This window comes from Podarcis cretensis (assembly GCF_951804945.1).
Source record: "Podarcis cretensis genome assembly, chromosome: 4".
Classification (NCBI taxonomy): domain Eukaryota; kingdom Metazoa; phylum Chordata; class Lepidosauria; order Squamata; family Lacertidae; genus Podarcis; species Podarcis cretensis.
The window spans coordinates 2,196,909-2,219,182 of record NC_137173.1 but is presented as its reverse complement, the minus strand read 5'-3'; the positions used below and the strand labels follow the sequence as shown (position 1 = coordinate 2,219,182).

The following is a 22,274-nucleotide window of genomic DNA, read 5'->3' as shown; positions in this document are numbered from 1 at the left end:
TGGACTAGATGACCCTGGGATCCCCTCCTCTCTCTCCACTCCTGAATTCCAGGAGGAGCTTCCTTGCCTCCTGCAAAGCCCTTTTCCCTGCAGGCTCTTCCTCTGGTTTCTGGCCAAGGGAGGGAGATGCTCAGAGTCCAGCCAAGAGTCTCACGCCCAAAAGGATATCTGGGCATGGGCGGAGCTGGGGGGGGCAGCTGCCCCCCTTAATCCATAAAAAATAATAAGAATCTGAGGTTCTGAAAAGCGAGAGAGGGCTGAGCTGCAGGGACTCGGCTTTGCAAGGGTTAAAGGGAAGTGAGCTGCCTTCCTAGAGAGGCCAGGAAGCAAGGGGGGGCCAGGTCCTCCAGAGCCAAGCCCCCTCCCTCCCCAGTCCTTTCCTTGCTTTGGGGTCTCTGCTGCAAGGGCTGCCTCGCTCTCCCCTCCTGGGATCTGGTGAGTCTCCTCTCTCTCTCTCTGGGATCTGGTGGGGGTCCCAGGGCTGCAGCAGGGGAGGGGGCCTGGGGGGCCTGATCTGCTCCTGCAGGGGGGGGGGACCCCAAGTCAGGGAGGAGGAGAGGGTCCTGCCAGGGAGGGGCCAGGGCTGCCACGCTCTCCTTCCTGCAGATCAGAGGATCCCAAACTCATTTGGCCTTTCAGAAAAAACTGACTCCCCTGAAATCTCCCTCCTTTAAACAAAGGGGTCCCTGGGACTTTAACTCTGTGTGACATCGCTCAGCCTCATTGCACAACAGAGGAAACATCTGCAAATGGTTTTCCAAAGCTGGACGAGGAGGTGGACTAGGTAAAGGTAAAGGTACCCCTGCCCGTATGGGCCAGTCTTGACAGACTCTGGGGTTGTGCGCCCATCTCACTTAAGAGGCCGGGGGCCAGCGCTGTCCGGAGACACTTCCGGGTCACGTGGCCAGCGTGACATCGCTGCTCTGGCCAGAGCCGCACACGGAAACGCCGTTTACCTTCCCGCTGGTAAGCGGTCCCTATTTATCTACTTGCACCCGGAGGTGCTTTCGAACTGCTAGGTTGGCAGGCGCTGGGACCGAGCAGCGGGAGCGCACCCCACCGCAGGGATTCGAACCGCCGACCTTTCGATCGGCAAGTCCTAGGCGCTGAGGCTTTAACCCACAGCGCCACCTGCGTCCCGGAGGTGGACTAGCCCCCCTCCCCCCCCCCAAAAAAAGGTGGGAAAGAAAGGGGAGGAATAAAGAGAGAGATCCCAGCCCATAGTCTGGCTGCTGCATTGCAATCCAGTTTCCCAGTGTCTCCCAGGGCAGCTCCCCACAGAGGCCACTGCAGCAATCCCCTCGCACCCAGAGCAGGGCATCCCAGGACCACATCCTCTCTCTCCCAAAGGGATTGGTGCTGGCAAAGCAGCCGGAAATGGGCACTGCTACTCACTGAGGCTCCAGGGACCTTGCCCTAAATTTCAAGGGAGGTGTTTTTGGCCCTGCAAACTTGGCCCTCAGGGGGTTGGCCAGAAACATACCTGGCCCTCAGAGCAAAGAAAAAGTGACCCCACCCCAAGGGGTCTGCCTGGAGAGTGGCAGAGAGTTCAAGTGCAAAAAGGGAGACAGAAGCAGGGGAGTGGGGGTGGGGGGAGAACAACTCCTGAGGACCCCCGGGTGAGGACCCCTACTAGAGCCATGCATCCATTTTTCAGAAAATACAAATGACTCCCTTATCAGTCAGTTCAGACTTCAGGCATTGACTGGAAGGCAGGAGAAACCAGGCTGATTCATCTCCCAGAAATCCCTTCCGTTGCCTCCACATTTTGCATTGCTAGAAGGCTAGAGACATATTTCTTCTCTTCTTACTCTTCTTCCTCTCCCCCCCCCCCCCAAGATAGCTAATGATCTGGGCTGTGGTGCAGTCCAGCTCTAGTTCCCAGCAAGACTCATCCATGCTTCCTCAAGGAACCTTTTTCTTCTCCTGATATTAGACAACTTTTGTAACAGAACAATGTATTTGCTTTGTAGGATTTGCTAGCGCCTCTCCTTAAGAAAGACAGAACTTGGCAGAAGACCAAAGGGTTCCTTCCGATCTCTCAGAGACTTCCTGAGAGCACAGATGGATCATCGAGATTCAGCTGACCCTGAAACAGGAAGAGGCCATGACATCCAAACTGGGAGCAGTGGGGGATTCTGGGGAAACTCTGTGCAGAAGATCCTGGGTGAGGAGGACACCCTCCGCTCAGAGGTGCAGAGCCAGCAGTTGAGGCACTTCTGCTGCCAGGAGGCCAAAGGACCCCGAGAGGTTTGCAGCCGACTCTACCACCTTGACCGTCAGTGGCTGAAGCCAGAAAGGCACACGAAAGCTGAGATGCTGGACCTGGTGATCTTGGAGCAGTTCCTGGCTGTCCTTCCCCCGGAGATGGAGAGCTGGGTGAGGGACTGTGGAGCGGAGACCAGTTCGCAGGCAGTGGCCCTGGCCGAAGGTTTCCTCCTGAGTCAGGCAGAGGAGAGAATGCAGACAGAGAGAAAGCAGGTGAGAAGAGACTTTCCTCTGGATACTCCCAAGGGGCTCCAAACAGGACAGAGAACATCCCATAATGGTCTGCTGATGGCCCATGCTTTTTCTGCAAGGCATCCATGGAATGAGATCTAACACCCTTCAAATCTTTGTTATTCTCTTTCTTATATTGTCCCCCATTCTCTGTTTTGAATCCTTGTTTCTTTTTCAGGGAAAGGATCTCTTTGCAGAAATGGAACTGGATTCCTATGAGGCAGAGAGGCCTCCGTTGAACACCAGAGAGAGGCCACTGGGTAAGGAGGAAGGTGGTTTTTCTCCGTTTGGTCTCATTCTGTTGGTTTTCAAACACATCTGAGGGATCTTTTCATCTTGTTTTGGGGGGAGACAGTCGGGAACAAGGGTCCAGAAGAGGGGAGATGTATTTCTGCACAACTAACATATGGAATGGGCACAAATGTCCAAATACTCTCAGCAGGTAAGGCTTTCTCAAAGGCCCATCTGTGGTTAGAGATGCCCTGTTTCACCTGTGAGAGAAGCAGGCACTCCTGGCATCCTGCTAACCTTTTCTCTCTTGCAGGTGACAGAATGATACCAGCAAAACCTCCTGATCCGCCTTTTCATGGGGGCAGAAGGGAAGCAGCGGCTGTGGAACCAGATCAGGTCAGGGGAAGCTGCCTTGTGGGGACAGAGGCCGAGGGATGGAGCAATGTCATGGACTGGTTGGGCACAGAGGAATGGTGGGAGGAAGCAGCCAGGAAAGGAAGACATCTCAGACCCCACGGAGTGGAGGTGGAGGAAGGATGAGCAGTCAGAGGGGGAAGCCTGGGAAGAGGAGGTGTCAAAAGCTGAAGGGGAAACAGGGCTTAGTGAGCTGGGAGACTCTGTGGCAGAATGCAGTGCAGAATCAGGGGGGGCCACTAGGTGGTGCATCGGAAGATGGCTGACAATAACATCTCTCCGACCCACACAAGGTAATTTGGAGGCTATGGTGGGGGTAATTAGCCTCCTTAACCCCCCCCCAGGATTATGGGGGGGACGGCCCTTGCCTGCTGTGCCCTATACCACCCCTGAATTTGTGGGGGTGGGGGCACTAGGCACAAAGCCCTCCTGTGGGATTTTCGGCACTCCTCGACGCCGTCCCTGATTCGCGCCGCTGGTTGCAATGATCTTTAAAAGAAATAATTTGGACATGATTAATTGCACATACATCAAGGAAAAAGGGGAGTAAATACTGCTGACAGAAGAGATCTCTGATAACAAGACAACAATAAAATATGAGAAGAACGTCAAGATACGGTAATGACTGAGGGGGGAGGGGGGGAAAAACCTGCCTCTACCTTTTTATGTGATTTAACAAGAATCCCCCTCCCCTAATGAGTCAGAAATTAAGGACTTAAGCTGTGGATTTAAGGCTGTGTGGAGATAAACTTTCGATCCAAAGCAATGTTTCAAGATGAAGCTGGAAAGCTAAGAGTTTTGGAGTGACGCAGTCAGGAAAAAATGCCGTTCGCCATTTTGTGAGGCATTGTGGGAGCTCTTGGGTCTGGGAGGAGAAAGAGAGAAATAGAGTTGTTTACATATCGTGAATCAACTCCTCGGTGGGACTTAAGAGCGACAAATGCCAAAATTTACGATGGATAAAGTGATGTTATCTACGAAGGAGATATATGGAAACCATCTGGACTTAGTGAAGGAACGGGAAATCCACACAGGATTATTACACTTGCTATCGGCTTAAGGAGACTAACAGAAGAGATCGTAAAGGAAAAAGAGAAATTATACGAACAAGATATGATGTGGCAACACCAAGATAAGACTGGATAGAATTATGAACTTTGTTTGGACTGATTGGGACTGATTTGGACATTAACACAGTAATAAGAAGATGATCTGAATTCCCCTTTGGATCTTGAAGTATGGGTTCCCCCAACAAAATTTAAAAATTTGGCTTTGTAATTCGGAATTTATATGATGTGATTTAATTTGATGTGATTGGCCAGTTAATAAAAATTATTAAAAAAAAAAAAGAATGCAGTGCAGAATCAGAGGCAGAAGAGGAAGGAGGCGAGTGGGAGAAGAAGGTCGAGAGGCTGAGTCAGGAGAAGGAGGAGCCACCGGGGGCTCCCTCTCCTTCTGCCAGAAGCCACCCTCCCTGCTTGTCTCTCAGAGCCAGGAGACCCCCTGCAATGCAGGAATCTCTGCTAGATCATCCAAGACAGATGGCCATCAAAAACAGGCTTATTTTATTTCTAGATTGATAACTGAATGCAAAAATTGGTTTCTAAGCAGTGGACAAATGAGAAGAAATAGCGGCCTGGATTCACCTAACCAGCCCCATGAGCTGGAAAATGGGGCCTGCCCCCATTCCTCCCCCTCTCCATGCCCCCATGAACCCCTTGAATTTGGCTCTAGGGCATTGGGAGGGAACCTTCCCAGAACATCTCACAAGGAGAGGAGAAAGTGGATCCTTCCATTGGGGAAACTGGAACGCTTGCGTAGGCAGAATGACTTGGGAAACACAAGGAGGAGTTCCACCTATTTGCACAAAAACGGATACATAAAATAAGCACCCATAATTAAAATGTGCTGCAAAACAATCCTATTGAAACAACACCGCAATTTACAGGAAGGAAACAACAGAGCATTATGTAGCAGATCAAATTTCTGCTGCCTCAGAGGAGGACATTTCCTTTTTTCTTTTAGGGTCCAGTGTGCTTTGAAGATGTCGCTGTTCGTTTCACGGATGAGGAGTGGGCGTTGCTGGATCCTGACCAGAGAGCTCTGCATAAGGACGTCATGGAGGAGACTTGTGGGACCGTGGCCTCTCTTGGTAAGGCTCCCTGTGGGATCGTCATTGTTGTTGTTGTTGTTTAGTCGTTTAGTCGTGTCCGACTCTTCGTGACCCCCTGGATCAGAGCACGCCAGGCACTCCTGTCTTCCACCGCCTCCCACAGTTTGGTCAGACTCATGTTTGTGGCTTCGAGAACACCATCCAACCATCTCATCCTCTGTCGTCCCCTTCTCCTTGTGCCCTCCATCTTTCCCAGCATCAGGGTCTTCTCCAGGGAGTCTTCTCTTCTCATGAAGTGGCCAAAGTACTGGAGCCTCCGCTTCACGATCTGTCCTTCCAGTGAACACTCAGGGCTGATTTCCTTCAGAATGGAGAGGTTTGATCTTCTTGCTGTCCATGGGACTCTCAAGAGTCTCCTCCAGCACCATAATTCAAAAGCATCAATTCTTCGACGATCAGCCTTCTTGATGGTCCAGCTCTCACCTCCATACATCACTAATGGGAAAACCATGGCTTTAACTATACGGACCTTTGTTGGCAAGGTGATGTCTCTGCTTTTTAAGATGCTGTCTAGGTTTGCCATCGCCTTTCTCCCAAGGAGCAGGCATCTTTTAATTTCGTGACTGCTGTCACCATCTGCAGTGATCACGGAGCCCAAGAAAGTAAAATCTCTCACTGCCTCCATTTCTTCCCTTTCTATTTGCCAGGAGGTGATGGGACCAGTGGCCATGATCTTCGTTTTTTTGATGTTGAGCTTCAGACCAAATTTTGCGCTCTCCTCTTTCACCCTCATTAAAACGTTTTTAATTCCTCCTCACTTTCTGCCATCAAGGTTGTGTCATCTGCTCATCTGAGGTTGTTGATATTTCTTCCGGCGATCTTAATTCCGGCTTGGGATTCATCCAGCCCAGCCTTTCGCATGATGAATTCTGCATATAAGTTAAATAAGCAGGGAGACAGTATACAGCCTTGTCGTACACCTTTCCCAATTTTGAACCAATCAGTTGTCCCATATCCAGTTCTAACTGTAGCTTCTTGTCCCACATAGAGATTTCTCAGGAGACAGATGAGGTGATCAGGCACTCCCATTTCTTTAAGAACTTGCCATAGTTTGCTGTGGTCGACACAGTCAAAGGCTTTTGCATAGGGATCATCATATCAGCCTGGAAATTCAAAAAATACCTCTATGTGACCAACCTCATCTATTTTCACAGAGCTCAACCGTGGCCCCTATAACACTTGGGAACCTAACACCCCCACAATAAACAGTAACTTACAGTTTTTTCTTTGAACAATCTTCCTCAAATTATTCCTTTTTCTACCACGACCGGGCTGGTCTGAACTGCCCAAGCCATCTTAAATGTCAGCTTCAGAATTCTTAGGAAAGATAAGTTGTGAAGTTTAGAGCTTACAGGGTTAACAGCTCAGAGTGTTCTGCATCTGGGGAGGAGTTTTCTCAACATCTGGGAAAGCCGTTTCTTTGATCTTTCTGACTTTCGTTGTCTCCTGAGGCAAGGAACACGAAATGTCTGCATCTTCCGATGGTTTAGTAGCAGTGATGCTGATGACGCTGATGATGAAGATGGTTTACAAACTTAATCTTTTCCGGAACAGGGCTGCTCTTAAATTGATGTACCACTGTAGTAATAATAATATTTTTTATTTATACCCTGCCCATTTGGCTGGGTTGCCCCAACACATATATAAACATGGCTTCCAACACATTTATAAACATGAAGCATAAATAATAATAATCTGATCCCATATAAAAAGAACATTAACTTTAAAGTGAACTTCTCCTAGTGGCCAAAATTGTGGAAACCTTTTGTGAAAAGTGTATTTCTGAGGTTTGATGCCTCATAACACCACTTTTGTGTGGAGTAATACCATAAAATTATATATCAATGGAAAGATAATTTAATGAAGGATGTAATGCAATGAATTTTATGAAGGAGTATTTATTAGAACAGCAGTCATAACCATTTATTAGAACAGCAGTCATAACTATTGGCAACCTTTAACTTTAATTACGGCCTTACAATGCCTTCTCATGATATGAACCAAGTTTTTAGTTCTGCAGCTGTAATAAAGTGAAACCAAGATTAAATTATTGCCTCCGTTAATTGGACTTTATTGCTGGGTTGTTTCTGACTAACAAGTTTCTTTAGTCGGCTCCATAGATTTCTGATTGGGTTAAAGTTTGGGCTACTCCCAGCCCTTCCAGCAGTGAAATACCTTTATCTTGAAAGCACCTTTTGCACACAGCAGCAACATGACATGGAGCGGAATCCTGTTGAAGTATAAAATAGAATATATATATATGTGTGTGTGGAATGTTTCCAAGGGGTTGCTCGAGAGCAAGCAGGCAAATATCTCCCTGCTTAGCTGTGAAGCCTTGCTTTTGCTGCCAAAATAAACCTTATCTGTCCGGAGCGCCACTCTCTCGTGGCTGACTCAGTCGCTGGCAGAATCCGTGAGTGGGCGGTTCCTAAACTTTCCCCAGCAAAGCAGCTTCTTGACGCCCAGTCTGCGCCTCCCCTCTCTGCACGGATGCTTTCTGCGCAAGGAGAGCGTGGGTAACGGAGGACCCCTCTCCTCCCCGCTTTGGCCAGGCAAGTTGTCCTGGCACCGCCTTGCCTCTTCCGACTCCTGCAGCTCCGCTCCACTGGAGCCGTGTTTACTCTCCTCCGTTGAAGAGGAGCTGCTTCCCATGATCCCTGGAGGCTCTCTGTAATCCATTCGGCTTTTCCTCTCTCCCTCCTGAACCGATGGCAGTTCCCTGACAATATGCTTCAGCATCTGGGAAAAGATCACCTGAGGAACGCTTCAGTTTGGGCGCAAGTATTTCATTTATGCATTTTAGGGCATTTACATTCCCATTAATGACGTAAATTTTACCCACACCTTTTGCTGCCATACAACCCCAGATCAACACACTATCTGGGTGTTTCACGAGGCGTTCCTAATGCAAGTAGGATGTAAATCTTCTCTGATTCTTCTCCTCGCGTATGTCATGCCATCACTACCAAGCAAGGCGTTTTGGGTCTCATCACACCAAATAACATTGTCCCATTGTTCCGCTGTCTAGTTAACATGGGTTTAATCATTTCAACCTTTTCTTGAGAGATGACAATGGCTTCTTCCTTAGAATTCTAATATTTAGACCAGTCCTTGCACTCAACTTCACATTACATTGCACCATGTCATCTTGTATACACCCAGATGATTTTCTTCTGTCGTGTACGGACAGTCTCTCCACTCGTCCATCATCACTTGCCTTTGTGCACCTTTCCCTGCCTTTACCGGTCTGATTTTGTAGTGACTGAGTCTCCTTATACCTCTTCAGAAATATATAAAGGCCAGCTCTGGTTAAGTTTTTCGTAATATTTCATCAATTTCTTCATAACTGTAGCCTTGTTCACTTAACAGTACAATTTTACATCGCTTTCTGTTTTTTTTTTGTTGTTTATATGATTTTTATTAATTTTCCAATAAAAACAAATTTATAACATCATTAAACATCAAAAACTCATCACATATCTTTTTTTCTTTTAGACTTCCATCTACATGTCTGATAATTTTCCGTAATTATCACAGATTGCATTATATATATCTTTTCTTCCCATGTTGTTTAAACAATATTTCTACCAAATCTTCTTACAGAACTTCTTCAAAACTTACAAACGTTATATCACTATCACAAATATTTTTAATATATTCTGTAAATTTACTCCAGTCCTCAGTGAATCTTTGGTCTTGTTGGTTGCGAATCCTCCCTGTCAATCTGTCCAGTTCCGCGTAATCCATTAAATTCGATCTCCATTCTTCAATCGTAGGCGTTTCTTCTTGTTTCCATTTCTGGACCTAAAGAGTTCTGGCTGCTGTTACTGCATACAGAAATACTTTCTGATCATTCCTTTTTATTTCACCACCTAATATTCCTAATAGAAATGCTTCTGGTTTTTTAACAAATGTATATTTCAGTATTTTCTTCATCTCATTATATATCATTTCCCAGAAGCACTTCATTTTTTCACATTCCCACCACATATGATAAAATGTCCCTTCTTTCTCCTTACATTTCCAACATTTATTACTCACCTTATACATCTTACTTAATTTAACTGGTGTTCTATACCATCAATATATCATTTTCATAACATTTTCTTTAATTGTGGTACATGCCGTAAATCTCATCCCTTCCTTCCACAATTTTATCCAATCATCAATTATCCATTTTCATTAATCTGAAAATAATGCAGCCAATCGTTTACATATTCTTTCACTTCTTCATATGGTTTCATTTTCCACTTACTTCCCTCTTTCTCAATTAAACTTCCATATGTTATCCACCTCCCAGTCATATTGATCTTTTTAACACTCATCGCCTCTAATGGTGATAACCAGTGTGGTATTTTTGGTTCAAGTAGGTTTTTGTACCTACCCATACCTCAATCAGAGATCCTCTAATAATATGATTTTTGAAACCTTTATGCACTTGTTTTTTTCCATACCATAAATATGCGTGCCAACCGAATCTATTGTCATATCCTTCCAAATCTAACAAATCTGTATTTTCTAATTTCATCCATTCTTTCAACCAACATATGCACAATGCTTCATAATATAATCTCATATCTAGCAGGGCCAAGCCTCCCCTCTTTTTTAAATCTATTAAGAACTTAAATTTTATTCTCGGCTTTTTGCCCTGCCAGATATATCTTGAAATCAAAATCCATAAGATGCCACCAAACGAATAAAAGTCTGTGTTAAATCTCAAAGAGAGGGGAAGAGGAGAAGGGCAAAAGCCTTCCCCATCAAAGATACAAAAATGGTGCAGTTTGCTTCTTTCTATCCCATTCAAATACTCCGCAGAGAAGCAGGCGGGGGGGGGGTATGAACTTCAGAGGGCAAAAACACTCCTAATTCCTCTCAAACTTCTTTTAAACTTCCAGCAAATTAAGGTAAAGAAACAGTATTTTCCCTCTTAGTATCTTCTGTCTCTCTTCACAGGCTAGAATTAATAAATCAGTAGTTTTAAAGTCCGTCGCTGCCAATTGCGCAGATCTTTTTAAAAACAAAAGTAGAAAGCTCTCGGAGTCTTCTCCCCTGACGTTTCCCACTGACTCACTGATAAGACTATTAATTGCCTTCCAAACGACTCTCCCCCTTTTCTCTATCTTTATAATCCTGTTACTCCTTATAGTCCTTTAAAAGGCAGTCAAATAAATTATCAGTTTAATCCATTTGCATTGACTTACGTTTTTGTCCCGCTCTGAAGATTGTTCTTGTGTGTAGTTTAAATTCCAGGCAAGGCTGACCTCCTTACCCACTTCAAATTGGCTCTAATCCATGGATTTGTATTTTAAAAAGTCCCAATTCGATTTCTTAATGTTTGAGAGCTGATCGCTTCTGTGTGCAAGCTCGGAGCTTCACTCTTGAGGGATAGAAATGGCCTCCTGCTGTCTGCTTCTCTACCCCGCCTCTCTCGTCGCCTCCCAAAAAGAGGTTACTTGGCACCCGGAGGATAAGCTGTTGGACCGTGCCAGGACCCTGCCCCTTGAATATCCTTTCAAGGGTGTTTTGGGGGGCTGCGGCCCTCTTGCAGTACTCTCTTTTCCCCTCAAAAGCTGGATTCTCTCAGCACTGAGGGATCCCGCTTGCTTTCACTCCCGCGATCGCCGGAAGCCTCCTCAACTCTTTGTGCCTGTCAGAGCTGCCCGAGGTCCCAGCTCACAAAGGACCAACGCCAGTTCGTTGTTATATACAAAAGTCTTTATTGAAGTTCAGTTTCGATTTCAAAGCCGCGGCGCGCAGCTCTACGTCTCAAACTCTAGACCGCTGAAGCTCCGTCTGAATCTCCTCCCCCCAGACACCAGTTTAAGACTCTAGCCTTGCTCCACCTCTTCCTTTGCTCTTTCCTCCTCTGGGTCCGCCTGTCCGCTGGGGTCTTGCCCTTTCTAGACTCTTCTGACGCTGAGTCCCCTGAGTCTTCCCCCTGCCTCCGGCAGGCTTTAGGACCTGGTTCCCAATCCGGGTTTTCTGCTGTCCCGCACGCCTGTACATTCGAACTTGGCGCACGCGCCCAGCCGGCAACCTTTCTCCTGACCGTTACACTGCTCCTGTCACTGCTTCCCCCTTCGGGGAGGCTAGCTGGACCTGACTTCTGGCAGGGCGAATCCCCCTCTTTCTTTAGCATCAGTTAAAATCTTAAATTTAATTTGAGGCTTCTTGCCCTGCCAGACAAATCTAGAAATATCTCTCTGCCACTTCTTGAAACAGTCCACCTTGTCCAAAATTTGCAATGTTTGAAACAAATACAACATTCTTGGCAATACATTCATCTTTATGACAACAATTCGGCCTAGCAATGATAACTTCAAATTTGACCATATTTCTAGATCCTTTTTCACTTCCATCCGCCCAGGGGGCGTGGCCCAGGACCTCTCTCCCGGCTATAAAGGGACTCCTGCTGCAGTGAGGCCTCGGACCATCGGCTGGGTGAGGACTGCAGGGCCTGCTCCCTTCCAGGGCCTTTTCCAACTGGCCCAGGGGGCGTGGCCCAGGACCTCTCTCCCGGCTATAAAGGGACTCCTGCTACAGTGAGGCCTCGGACCATCGGCTGGGTGAGGACTGCAGGGCCTGCTCCCTTCCAGGGCCTTTTCCAACTGGCCCAGGGGGCGTGGCCCAGGACCTCTCTCCCGGCTATAAAGTGACTCCTGCTGCAGTGAGGCCTCGGACCATCGGCTGGGTGAGGACTGCAGGGCCTGCTCCCTTCCAGGGCCTTTTCCAACTGGCCCAGGGGGCGTGGCCCAGGACCTCTCTCCCGGCTATAAAGGGACTCCTGCTGCAGTGAGGCCTCGGACCATCGGCTGGGTGAGGACTGCAGGGCCTGCTCCCTTCCAGGGCCTTTTCCAACTGGCCCAGGGGGCGTGGCCCAGGACCTCTCTCCCGGCTATAAAGGGACTCCTGCTGCAGTGAGGCCTCGGACCATCGGCTGGGTGAGGACTGCAGGGCCTGCTCCCTTCCAGGGCCTTTTCCAACTGGCCCAGGGGGCGTGGCCCAGGACCTCTCTCCCGGCTATAAAGGGACTCCTGCTGCAGTGAGGCCTCGGACCATCGGCTGGGTGAGGACTGCAGGGCCTGCTCCCTTCCAGGGCCTTTTCCAACTGGCCCAGGGGGCGTGGCCCAGGACCTCTCTCCCGGCTATAAAGGGACTCCTGCTGCAGTGAGGCCTCGGACCATCGGCTGGGTGAGGACTGCAGGGCCTGCTCCCTTCCAGGGCCTTTTCCAACTGGCCCAGGGGGCGTGGCCCAGGACCTCTCTCCCGGCTATAAAGGGACTCCTGCTGCAGTGAGGCCTCGGACCATCGGCTGGGTGAGGACTGCAGGGCCTGCTCCCTTCCAGGGCCTTTTCCAACTGGCCCAGGGGGCGTGGCCCAGGACCTCTCCCCCGGCTATAAAGGGACTCCTGCTGCAGTGAGGCCTCGGACCATCGGCTGGGTGAGGACTGCAGGGCCTGCTCCCTTCCAGGGCCTTTTTCAACTGGCCCAGGGGGCGTGGCCCAGGCACTTATTTGGAACAAACTTTTTGGGAAGGGTGGGAAGTGTTCTGCCATTCTTCCCTGTTCCAGGTGGTTAATGTGCTTTAAAATGTCCTCAAGCAGTCGGTGGCAATTTAAATTTAAATTTAAATTTTTATTTCCCCCCCCCCTTTTTTCCATTGTTGGGGGTGGGTGGGATGGATATTTAGTTGGGGATTAATTTTAGTATAATTGTTTTGTTTCTTTTTGTTGTTGTTGTTTTATTGGTTCTGTATAGTTTGTGTTTTGTTTTTAAGGGGCGGGATCAGGGCTGCCTGGGAGTGGGGCCCCAGCCAACACGATGGCTGGGACAAGTTTCACAGGGGGGGAAGCACTGGGACATCCGATCTCGGTGATCATGGGCAGGAGGCGGAGTTACGCTAAGACCAGACCATGTCATTACCGAGGAGGCAGGTTTAGTCGTTGTTTGAAGACTATCCCTGCCTCCGGGTCTGGCCTTGACCAGATGGATACTGGAATCAACAGGGGAAACCTACATGACCTGAAGGTGTTGCTGTGTAATGCCAGGTCAATGATGAATAAAACCACTGCCATCCACGACCTGATTGTGGATGGAGGATTTGACCTGGCATGTGTGACAGAGACCTGGTTGGAGGAAGCAGATGGGCCTGTCCTTGCCGCTGCTTGCCCACCAGGTTTCTCTTACGCACAGCAACCCAGGTCATGTGGGCGGGGAGGGGGGGTTGCAGTGATTTTTAGGAAGTCACTAGCTTGCACCAGGCGTCCTACTGGGAAGATCCAGCTTTCTGAGTGCATGTTCTGGAAGTTGGGAAATAGGGGCAGTACAGGATTCCTTTTGGTGTACCGACCTCCCCGCTGCACCAAGGACTCCCTGTCTGAGCTGCTTCAGGTCGTGGCGGATTTTCTCCTGGAGACACCTAGTTTGGTTGTCCTAGGAGATTTTAACATCCATGCCGACACGACCTTACAAGGGGCTGCTCGGGACTTCGTGGAAAGCATGGCCTCCATGGGGCTGTCCCTGAATAAGTTTGGCCCAACTCATAGTCATGGACATGCCTTAGACCTGGTGTTCACCTCTAGTGACGTGGGTGATCTGACACTAAGTAAAAGTGAAACAAAAGAAGTGCCATGGTCAGATCACTTCCTGGTGCAACTGGACTTCTCTGCGACCCATCCCCTCTGCAGGGAGGTGGGACCAATTCGGATGGTCCGCCCCCGCCACTTAATGGATCCAAATGGTTTCCAGAGAGTGGTAGGGGATGCTTTATCCCATGTTGATGGCCTTTCAGCTGATTCCCTGGTGGCCCGCTGGAATGCGGAGTTAACCAGGGCTATCGACTGTCTGGCTCCGAAGCGCCCTCTCCGATTGCATGGAGCCCGGACAGCTCCGTGGTTTTCTTCGGAGCTGAGGGCGATGAAACAATCGCTGAGACGGCTAGAGCGTCGGTGGCAAAAAACTCACTCTGAATCTGACCGGACACAGGTTAGAGCTCAACGTCGAGCCTACCAAGTGGCGATAGCGACGGCGAAGAAGACTTTCTTCGCCGCCTCTATTGCATCTGCAGAAAATAGTAGCAGGAGACTCTTTCAGGTGGTTCGTAATTTAACGGAACCACCTTTACCACCGGGGCCTTGTAAAGACCCCAAGATCTCCTGCAACGATTTTGCAAAGTTTTTTGCAGATAAAATCACTCATATTCGGAGGGAGCTAGACACCACCGTGGGAGCAGCGCCGGGGCGGGAGAGTGCTAGAGCTCTGTCTGGTCAAGTTGCATGGAATCAATTTCAATCCGTTACCCCCGAGGATGTGGACAGGCTGCTTGGACGCGTGAAACCAACCACCTGTCTCCTGGATCCTTGCCCATCCTGGCTAATAAAAGCAAGCCGGGAAGGGCTGGGCGATGGGCTCTGCGGGGTGGTGAATGCTTCCCTCTGTGAGGGAACATTCCCAGATCCGCTGAAAGAGGCGGTCATTAAACCGCTTCTTAAAAAACCATCTTTAGACCCGGCCAGTATGGCCAACTATCGCCCAGTCTCAAATCTTCCTTTCTTGGGCAAGGTGATTGAGCGCGTGGTTGCTGAACAACTCCAGGCACGCCTGGAGGATGCGGACCATTTGGATCCCTTCCAATCGGGATTCAGGCCTCATCATGGGACTGAAACTGCCTTGGTCGCGCTGGTTGATGACCTCCGGCGAGCTAGGGACAAAGGTGAGAGTTGTTTCCTAGTTCTGCTGGATCTCTCAGCGGCCTTTGATACAATCGACCATAACATCCTTCTGGACCGTCTAGAGGGGCTGGGAGCTGGGGGCACTGTTATACAGTGGTTTCGCTCCTTCCTCCTGGGCCGTGTTCAGAAAGTGGTGGTGGGGGATGAGTGTTCAGACCCCTGGGCCCTCACTTGTGGGGTGCCTCAGGGTTCCGTCCTCTCCCCCATGCTTTTTAACATCTATATGAAGCCGCTGGGAGAGATCATCAGGGGGTTTGGACTGGGTGTTCATCAATATGCAGATGATACCCAGCTCTACCTCTCTTTCAAATCAGAACCAGTGAAGGCGGTGAAGGTCCTGTGTGAGTGCCTGGAGGCGGTTGGAGGATGGATGGCGGCTAATGGATTGAGGTTGAATCCTGACAAGACAGAAGTACTGTTTTTGGGGGACAGGGGGCGGGCTGGTGTGGAGGACTCCCTGGTCCTGAATGGGGTAACTGTGCCCCTGAAGGACCAGGTGCACAGCCTGGGAGTCATTTTGGACTCACAGCTGTCCATGGAGGCGCAGGTCAATTCTGTATCCAGGGCAGCTGTCTACCAACTCCACCTGGTACGCAGGCTGAGACCCTACCTGCCTGCGGACTGTCTCGCCAGAGTGGTGCATGCTCTAGTTATCTCCCGCTTGGACTACTGCAATGCGCTCTACGTGGGGCTACCTTTGAAGGTGACTCGGAAACTACAACTAATCCAGAATGCGGCAGCTAGACTGGTGACTGGGGGCGGCCGCCGAGACCACATAACACCGGTCTTGAAAGACCTACATTGGCTCCCAGTACGTTTCCGAGCACAATTCAAAGTGCTGGTGTTGACCTTTAAAGCCCTAAACGGCCTCGGCCCAGTATACCTGAAGGAGCGTCTCCACCTCCATCGTTCTGCCCGGACGCTGAGGTCCAGTGCCGAGGGCCTTCTGGCGGTTCCCTCATTGCGAGAAGCAAAGCTACAGGGAACCAGGCAGAGGGCCTTCTCGGTCGTGGCGCCTGCCCTGTGGAACGCCCTCCCATCAGATGTCAAAGCAATAAATAACTACCTGACATTCAGAAGACATCTTAAGGCAGCCCTGTTCAGGGAAGTTTTTAATCTGTGATATTTTAGTGTATTTTTGGTTTTTATGGAAGCCGCCCAGAGTGGCTGGGGAAACCCAGCCAGATGGGCGGGGTACAAATAATAAATTATTATTATTATTATTATTATTATTCCATCCAACATTTTTCATAATTATCTTTAAATAAATTCACATTCTTAGCAGTCATATTAACCCCCAGGTATTTCACTTTCTTAACCAATGTTAATCCTGTCTCCTTCTGAAACCTCTCTTTCTCAATCGCTGTTAAGTTCTTCTCTAACACCTTAGTTTTCAACTTACTCAACTTAAATCCCGCAACCTGACCAAATTCTTGAATCAATTGCAATACTCTTTTAGTACTGGATTCCGGCTCCTGCAATGTCAAGACTAAATCATCGGCAAAAGCTTTCAATTTATACTGTTTAGCTCCGACTTGTATACCTTTAACCAATTGGTCCTTTCTTATCATATTAAGCAAAACCTCCAGGACCGAAATAAAAAGCAATGGGGAAATTGGGCAGCCCTGTCGTGTTCCTTTCTCAATCCTAAATTCTTCTGTAATTACATTATTCACAATTAATTTAGCTTTTTGTTCTGAATAAATTGCACCTATACCGTTTTCAAAACCTTGGCCTACCCCCATTCCCTGTAAATTTTTCTTCATGAAGCTCCAAGAGATGTTGTCAAAGGCTTTCTCTGCGTCCACAAATATCAAAACTGCTTTGGTGTTAATATTCACTTGTAATTTTTCTAAAATATTGATTATATTCCTTGTATTGTCTGACAAGTGTCTCCCCGGGAGAAAGCCTGCTTGATCTTTGTGGATTTCTTCTACCAATACCTTTTTTAATCTTTTAGCCATAATTTCAGCAAAAAATTTATAATCCACATTAAGCAAAGATATGGGGCGGTAGTTCTTAAGTTGTGTCTTCTCCGATTATGTTTTCGGTATAAGTGTAATATAGGCGTATTTCCACGACTCTGGTGCCTTTTTCCCCTCTAGTATTTCATTACAGACTTCCTTCAATGGCTGTACTAGCCAATCTTTCAAAGATCTGTAATATCTTGAAGTCAAACCATCCGGCCCTGGAGATTTGCCCAGTTTCATATTCTGAATGGCTCCTTCCACCTCTTGCTCTGTTATTTTATAGTTTAGCATTAACTTGTTCTCTTGAGAAATTTTTTGTAGTCCATTTGTTCATTTGTTCCTGAGGCTCTAATCCCTTTTTGTCTCCATGGCAGATTGTGATGAATCAGAAATCAAGAACGAAGGTGACCACGATAAAATCCCCAGAGAGGAGAAGCCACGTAAAAATTTGGAGTTTGGAGAAAGCTGCAGTCAGTGCTCCCATTCCACTTCCCATCAACAAAATATCCTTGGAAAGAAACTCTATCAGTGTGTGGAATGTGGAAAGAGCTTCAGTATGAGCTCCTCTCTCACTAGGCATCAGAGAATTCATACAGGGGCGAAACCCTATCAGTGTGTGGAATGTGGAAAGAGCTTCGGTAGGAGCACCGATGTCATGTCCCATCAGAGAATTCATACAGGGGAGAAACCCTATCAGTGTGTGGAATGTGGAAAGAGCTTCAGTCAGAGCTCCAATCTCACTTCGCATCAAAGAATTCATACAGGGGAGAAACCCTATCAGTGTGTGGAATGTGGAAAGAGCTTCAGTCAGAGCTCCAAACTCACTTCCCATCAAAGAATTCATACAGGGGAGAAACCCTATCAGTGTGTGGAATGTGGAAAGAGCTTCAGTCAGAGCTCCTCTCTCACTTCCCATCAAATAATTCATACAGGGGAGAAACCCTATCAGTGTGTGGAATGTGGAAAGAGCTTCACTCATAGCTCCAACCTCACTTCCCATCAAAGAATTCATACAGGGGAGAAACCCTATCAGTGTGTGGAATGTGGAAAGAGCTTCAGTCGGAGCTCCTCTCTCACTTCCCATCAAATAATTCATACTGGGGAGAAACCCTATCAGTGTGTGGAATGTGGAAAGAGCTTCACTGAAAGCTCCTCTCTCACTTCCCATCAAAGAATTCATACAGGGGAGAAACCCTATCAGTGTGTGGAATGTGGAAAGAGCTTCAGGAAGAGCTCCTCTCTCACTTCCCATCAAAGAATTCATACTAGGGAGAAACCCTATCAGTGTGTGGAATGTGGAAAGAGCTTCACTGGAAGCTCCAAACTCACTTCCCATCAAAGAATCCATACAGGGGAGAAACCCTATCAGTGTGTGGAATGTGGGAAGAGCTTCAGTCAGAGCTCCTCTCTCATTTCCCATCAAAGAACTCATACAGGGGAAAAACCCTATGTGTGTGTGGAATGTGGAAAGAGCTTCAGTCACAGCCACAATCTCACTTCCCATCGAAGAATTCATACAGGGCAGAAACCCTATCAGTGTGTGGAATGTGGAAAGAGCTTCAGTCACAGCCACAATCTCACTTCCCATCGAAGAATACATACAGGGCAGAAACCCTATCAGTGCGTTGAATGTGGAAAGAGCTTCAGTCAGAGCTCCCATCTTTCTTCCCATCAAAGAATTCATACAGGGCAGAAACCCTATCAGTGTGTGGAATGTGGAAAGAGCTTCAGTAGGAGCACCGATCTCATTTCACATCAGAGAATTCATACAGGGGAGAAGCCCTATCCGTGTGTGAAATGTGGAAAGAGCTTCAGGAAGAGCTCCTCTCTCACTTCCCATCAAAGAATTCATACAGGGGAGAAACACTATCAGTGTGTGGAATGTGGAAAGAGCTTCAGTCACAGCCACAATCTCACTTCCCATCGAAGAATTCATACAGGGCAGAAACCCTATCAGTGCGTTGAATGTGGAAAGAGCTTCAGTCAGAGCTCCCATCTTTCTTCCCATCAAAGAATTCATACAGGGCAGAAACCATATTAGTGTGCGGAATGTGGAAAGAGCTTCTGGAGGAGCTCCCATCTCACTTCCCATCAAAGAATCTATACAAAGGTCGGTTTGTGTTTTTATATTGTGTTTTTATGTTGTAACATTCCTGAGACTTGTGGGTGTAGGGAATAGGCACCAACTCTTAAAGCCCTAGCGGTCTTTGTCCCCCAATAAAATATTTGAGGAGGACACCCCCCAGGTTTTTTGGTTTTTTTTCCCCAGACACAACCTTTTATTCTTCCACTACTTGCCATACAATTTCTCTTTTAATTTTCTCTCTATAAATAAATAAATAAAGTACAAAGGCCACAAGAAAATCAAAATACTAGAAAATACAAAAGTGTGGAGGTCCCATATTTGCAGGCCAAACGCAAAAGTTGCTTTGAAGCAGGGTTTCCTAAACTTGGGTCCCCAGCAGCTCCTGGACTACAGTTTCCATCATCCCTTCCCGTTAGTCCTGCTAGCTAGGGATGATGGGAGTTGTAGTCCAAAAACAGCTGGAGACCCATGTTTGCTTTAAAGGGAAGGTAGGCTGGCCCTGTGACACCCTCTGCTGGCTAATTGGAATTTATAGATCTCAAAACTGAAGTTTATCGGCACTTCAACCTCTAGGGAGCTTCTAGGTGCTTTCTGCACCACCTAGAGTACCCACAGAATTGTGGCTTCTACTGGCAACACACATAGGAGAACAAATGAAAGACAAACACAATGGACAGGCAAAAACCTGGAAAGGGTGATACCAAATGGACACAGGTAGGGGAGATGACATGCTAGAAGTGTTCTCCAGGGCAAGGGGAGGTGCTGGGCTCAAAATTTTACTTTTTTTAAATGTCACTGCCATTATAGGCATTGCCATTCAAATGGTGTACATGCATCATGTGGTTGATTGTGCAAGGAGGGCCTTACCTGGCCCCCACCAATATTTTATTCAAGTCAGCATCACTGCTTGAGAAGTTCAGGATGTATGAATTCAGGGGTCAGAATACCCATGGAGACAAGTTATGTGAAAGATAGTCAGCAAGTAGAATGCGCTGAGTTCAAAAATGCTGAGATTTTTCAGTCAGCTCTGGGTAGGCTGTTGTATCTGTCCCAGTGGAGCAGACCGAACATTGCTTTTGCTACCAATCTGATCAGCAAGGAAGCTACAAACCCGAGTGTGAGTGCCTGGAATGGAAAGGTGCTGCGTATCTGCAGGATACCAAGGATTTCTGTCTCAAGCTGTCAGCTAAGGGTGATGGCTAGCTGATGTGCTGCAGAGATAGCGATTGGGCAAATCTGGCTAACAGGAAGCCCGTATCTGGGATGGTGGTAAGGTTTGGGGACTCTTTGGTTGGGTGGATGTCCCGGTGTGCTGGTCCCGGGGGTTAATCAAGAGGCAAGGTCCAAGTCCAGCCCGTGGTCGATGAAGCAATATGAAGGCAGTCCATAAAAGTTGAAGCTGGGTGCAGGGCAGGGTTCAGGCAGCGACTGACAACCACCAACGTTGCTCCCGCAACTTGGGACTGGGGCTGGCTGGCATTCATATGTCCCGAGGCATAGGGCGGCCCTGATCCTCAGAAGACTCTCCTCTCGTGGCCTGGAGGCGAGCACTCCTGTGGGAACTTAGTTCCCTCTGCCTCTCTGCCCTGAGCCTCTGCAGCTCAGGAGAGGCTGGAGGGTTACTGGACCCAGAGGCAACCCCAGCTTCCTCTGACAGGGCTTAGAGTGGAGCACCTGCAGGCAATGGGTTCTCCATCACCTCCGGAGCCAGAGCAGACTCAGCTGGTGCTTGCACCTGAGGATCCAGCACAGGTGGGGTCCTTTCAGGCTCATGCCCCAACCCCGGCTCAGCTGGTTCTGGAGGCGAGGAATCCTGTGCAGGTTGGGATTCCTTAGGTTCAGCATCTGAATCTGAATCCCAGGCCATCACACCCAGAAGCAAAATCTCATTGCGCTTTCCTTTACTGAAGCTGAATTCAGTGTGCTGTCTGAACTTTGCAGGGAATTGGAATTCTGTGTTTGTTTGGTTCAAGAAATCTGCAGGGATTGTTGTTTCCCTGTCACGGTGTGGGAGGACAATCAACCCTGTCTGAAGTTGGCAGACTCTGGGCAGTTTAAGGCCAGAACCAAACACCTAGGCATCTGTTTCCAAAATGGGTTTCAGAGTATCCAGTTAGGCTTGGTGAGATTTCAGTACTGTTCAAGCCAGAATAACCTGGCAGATGGGTTCATGAAACCTTGAGCTTTTAGCGTCATGGGGAGTTCTGTAAAGGTCTGTGTTTGGGGTAAGTGGTGAAACTTACGAGCCCCCAGCAGTGCAGGACGAGAGGGGGTGTGATGGGGAATCAGAGCTTATAGGCTTAACAGCTCAGAACCCATCGTCCTGTCTGTTCTGGGGAGGAGCTGTCTCCAACTTCTGTAGAAGCTGTTTCTTTGTTCTGTCTGACTTTCGCTTTTGCTGCCGAGCAAGGAAGCAAGATGCCTGCTGTCTCAGATGGTTTGTTTCTTTTTACTGTTCTGCTGTAAATAAAGCTGTTAGTTTAGAAGAACAGCGTGTGGACTCTTATCTTCTGCAAGCTTACACACCAAGCGGCTAGCGCTGTGCACATTCTGGAAAAGTCCAGAAAGCTGAATGGAAAACAGGGAAGTGTGCCGGACTCCACAACACTTTGCACCTCCAAGGAGTCTTCACCCAACTGGTGGATTGGACCCTTCTGTGATGTAAATGTGGTGAACCAGTTCCATCTTCCACAAAGTTTTGCCTTAGCCTTTGTACTGGAACATCCTGGCGTTTGGACTCTGCCCAAACTTCTCACAGGAAAAACTTTCCACTGCTTCCAACATCAGTGCCACCTGCTGGTTGCAGTGATGGTTGGGATGACGTGGCAGCCAACTCCCCTTGCTCCTCCTGCTTTGGAGATTTCACCCCCTGAACAGGAAACACCCCCCCCTCGTTCACTCTTCCTCCAAAAGCCTCCCTTTTGTGGAGCTTTCGGTTTCAGGAACACATCCCTGCATGCTCTGGGATACTGTTTCAGCTTTCCCCGGGGTGTAACCTCTGGCAGTCTGCTCAGCAGCCCCCGCCATCTTGAAGTGTCCATCATGTGATGCAGCTTTAATTCCTAGTATACCAGTCACAGAAAATTGCTGATGTGTTAACCAAGCTAAACCTGATGAATGCTAACCCTGTAGACACACCAATGACACTACACTGTACAGAAGTGTGCTAG

The 22,274-nt window shown here is 48.2% G+C and overlaps 2 protein-coding genes across 2 annotated transcripts in view; one reads left to right on the top strand and one right to left on the bottom strand.

Moving 5' to 3' along the window:
• Nucleotides 1–21,593, top strand: part of LOC307214706 (uncharacterized protein) — a 214,116-nt gene extending 192,523 nt beyond the window's left edge. The window contains exons 2-6 of the mRNA XM_079973626.1: nucleotides 1,974–2,481; nucleotides 2,678–2,759; nucleotides 3,044–3,126; nucleotides 5,170–5,296; nucleotides 17,393–21,593. Of these exons, the coding sequence (XP_079829752.1) occupies nucleotides 2,065–2,481; nucleotides 2,678–2,759; nucleotides 3,044–3,126; nucleotides 5,170–5,296; nucleotides 17,393–19,059 (2,376 nt within the window). The 5' untranslated portion in view covers nucleotides 1,974–2,064 and the 3' untranslated portion in view covers nucleotides 19,060–21,593. The remainder of the gene's footprint in view (nucleotides 1–1,973; nucleotides 2,482–2,677; nucleotides 2,760–3,043; nucleotides 3,127–5,169; nucleotides 5,297–17,392) is intronic.
• The window catches only part of LOC307214663 (uncharacterized protein), a 112,160-nt gene that overhangs the window by 29,671 nt on the left and 60,215 nt on the right, over nucleotides 1–22,274 (bottom strand). The gene's annotated exons all lie outside the window — the stretch shown is intronic.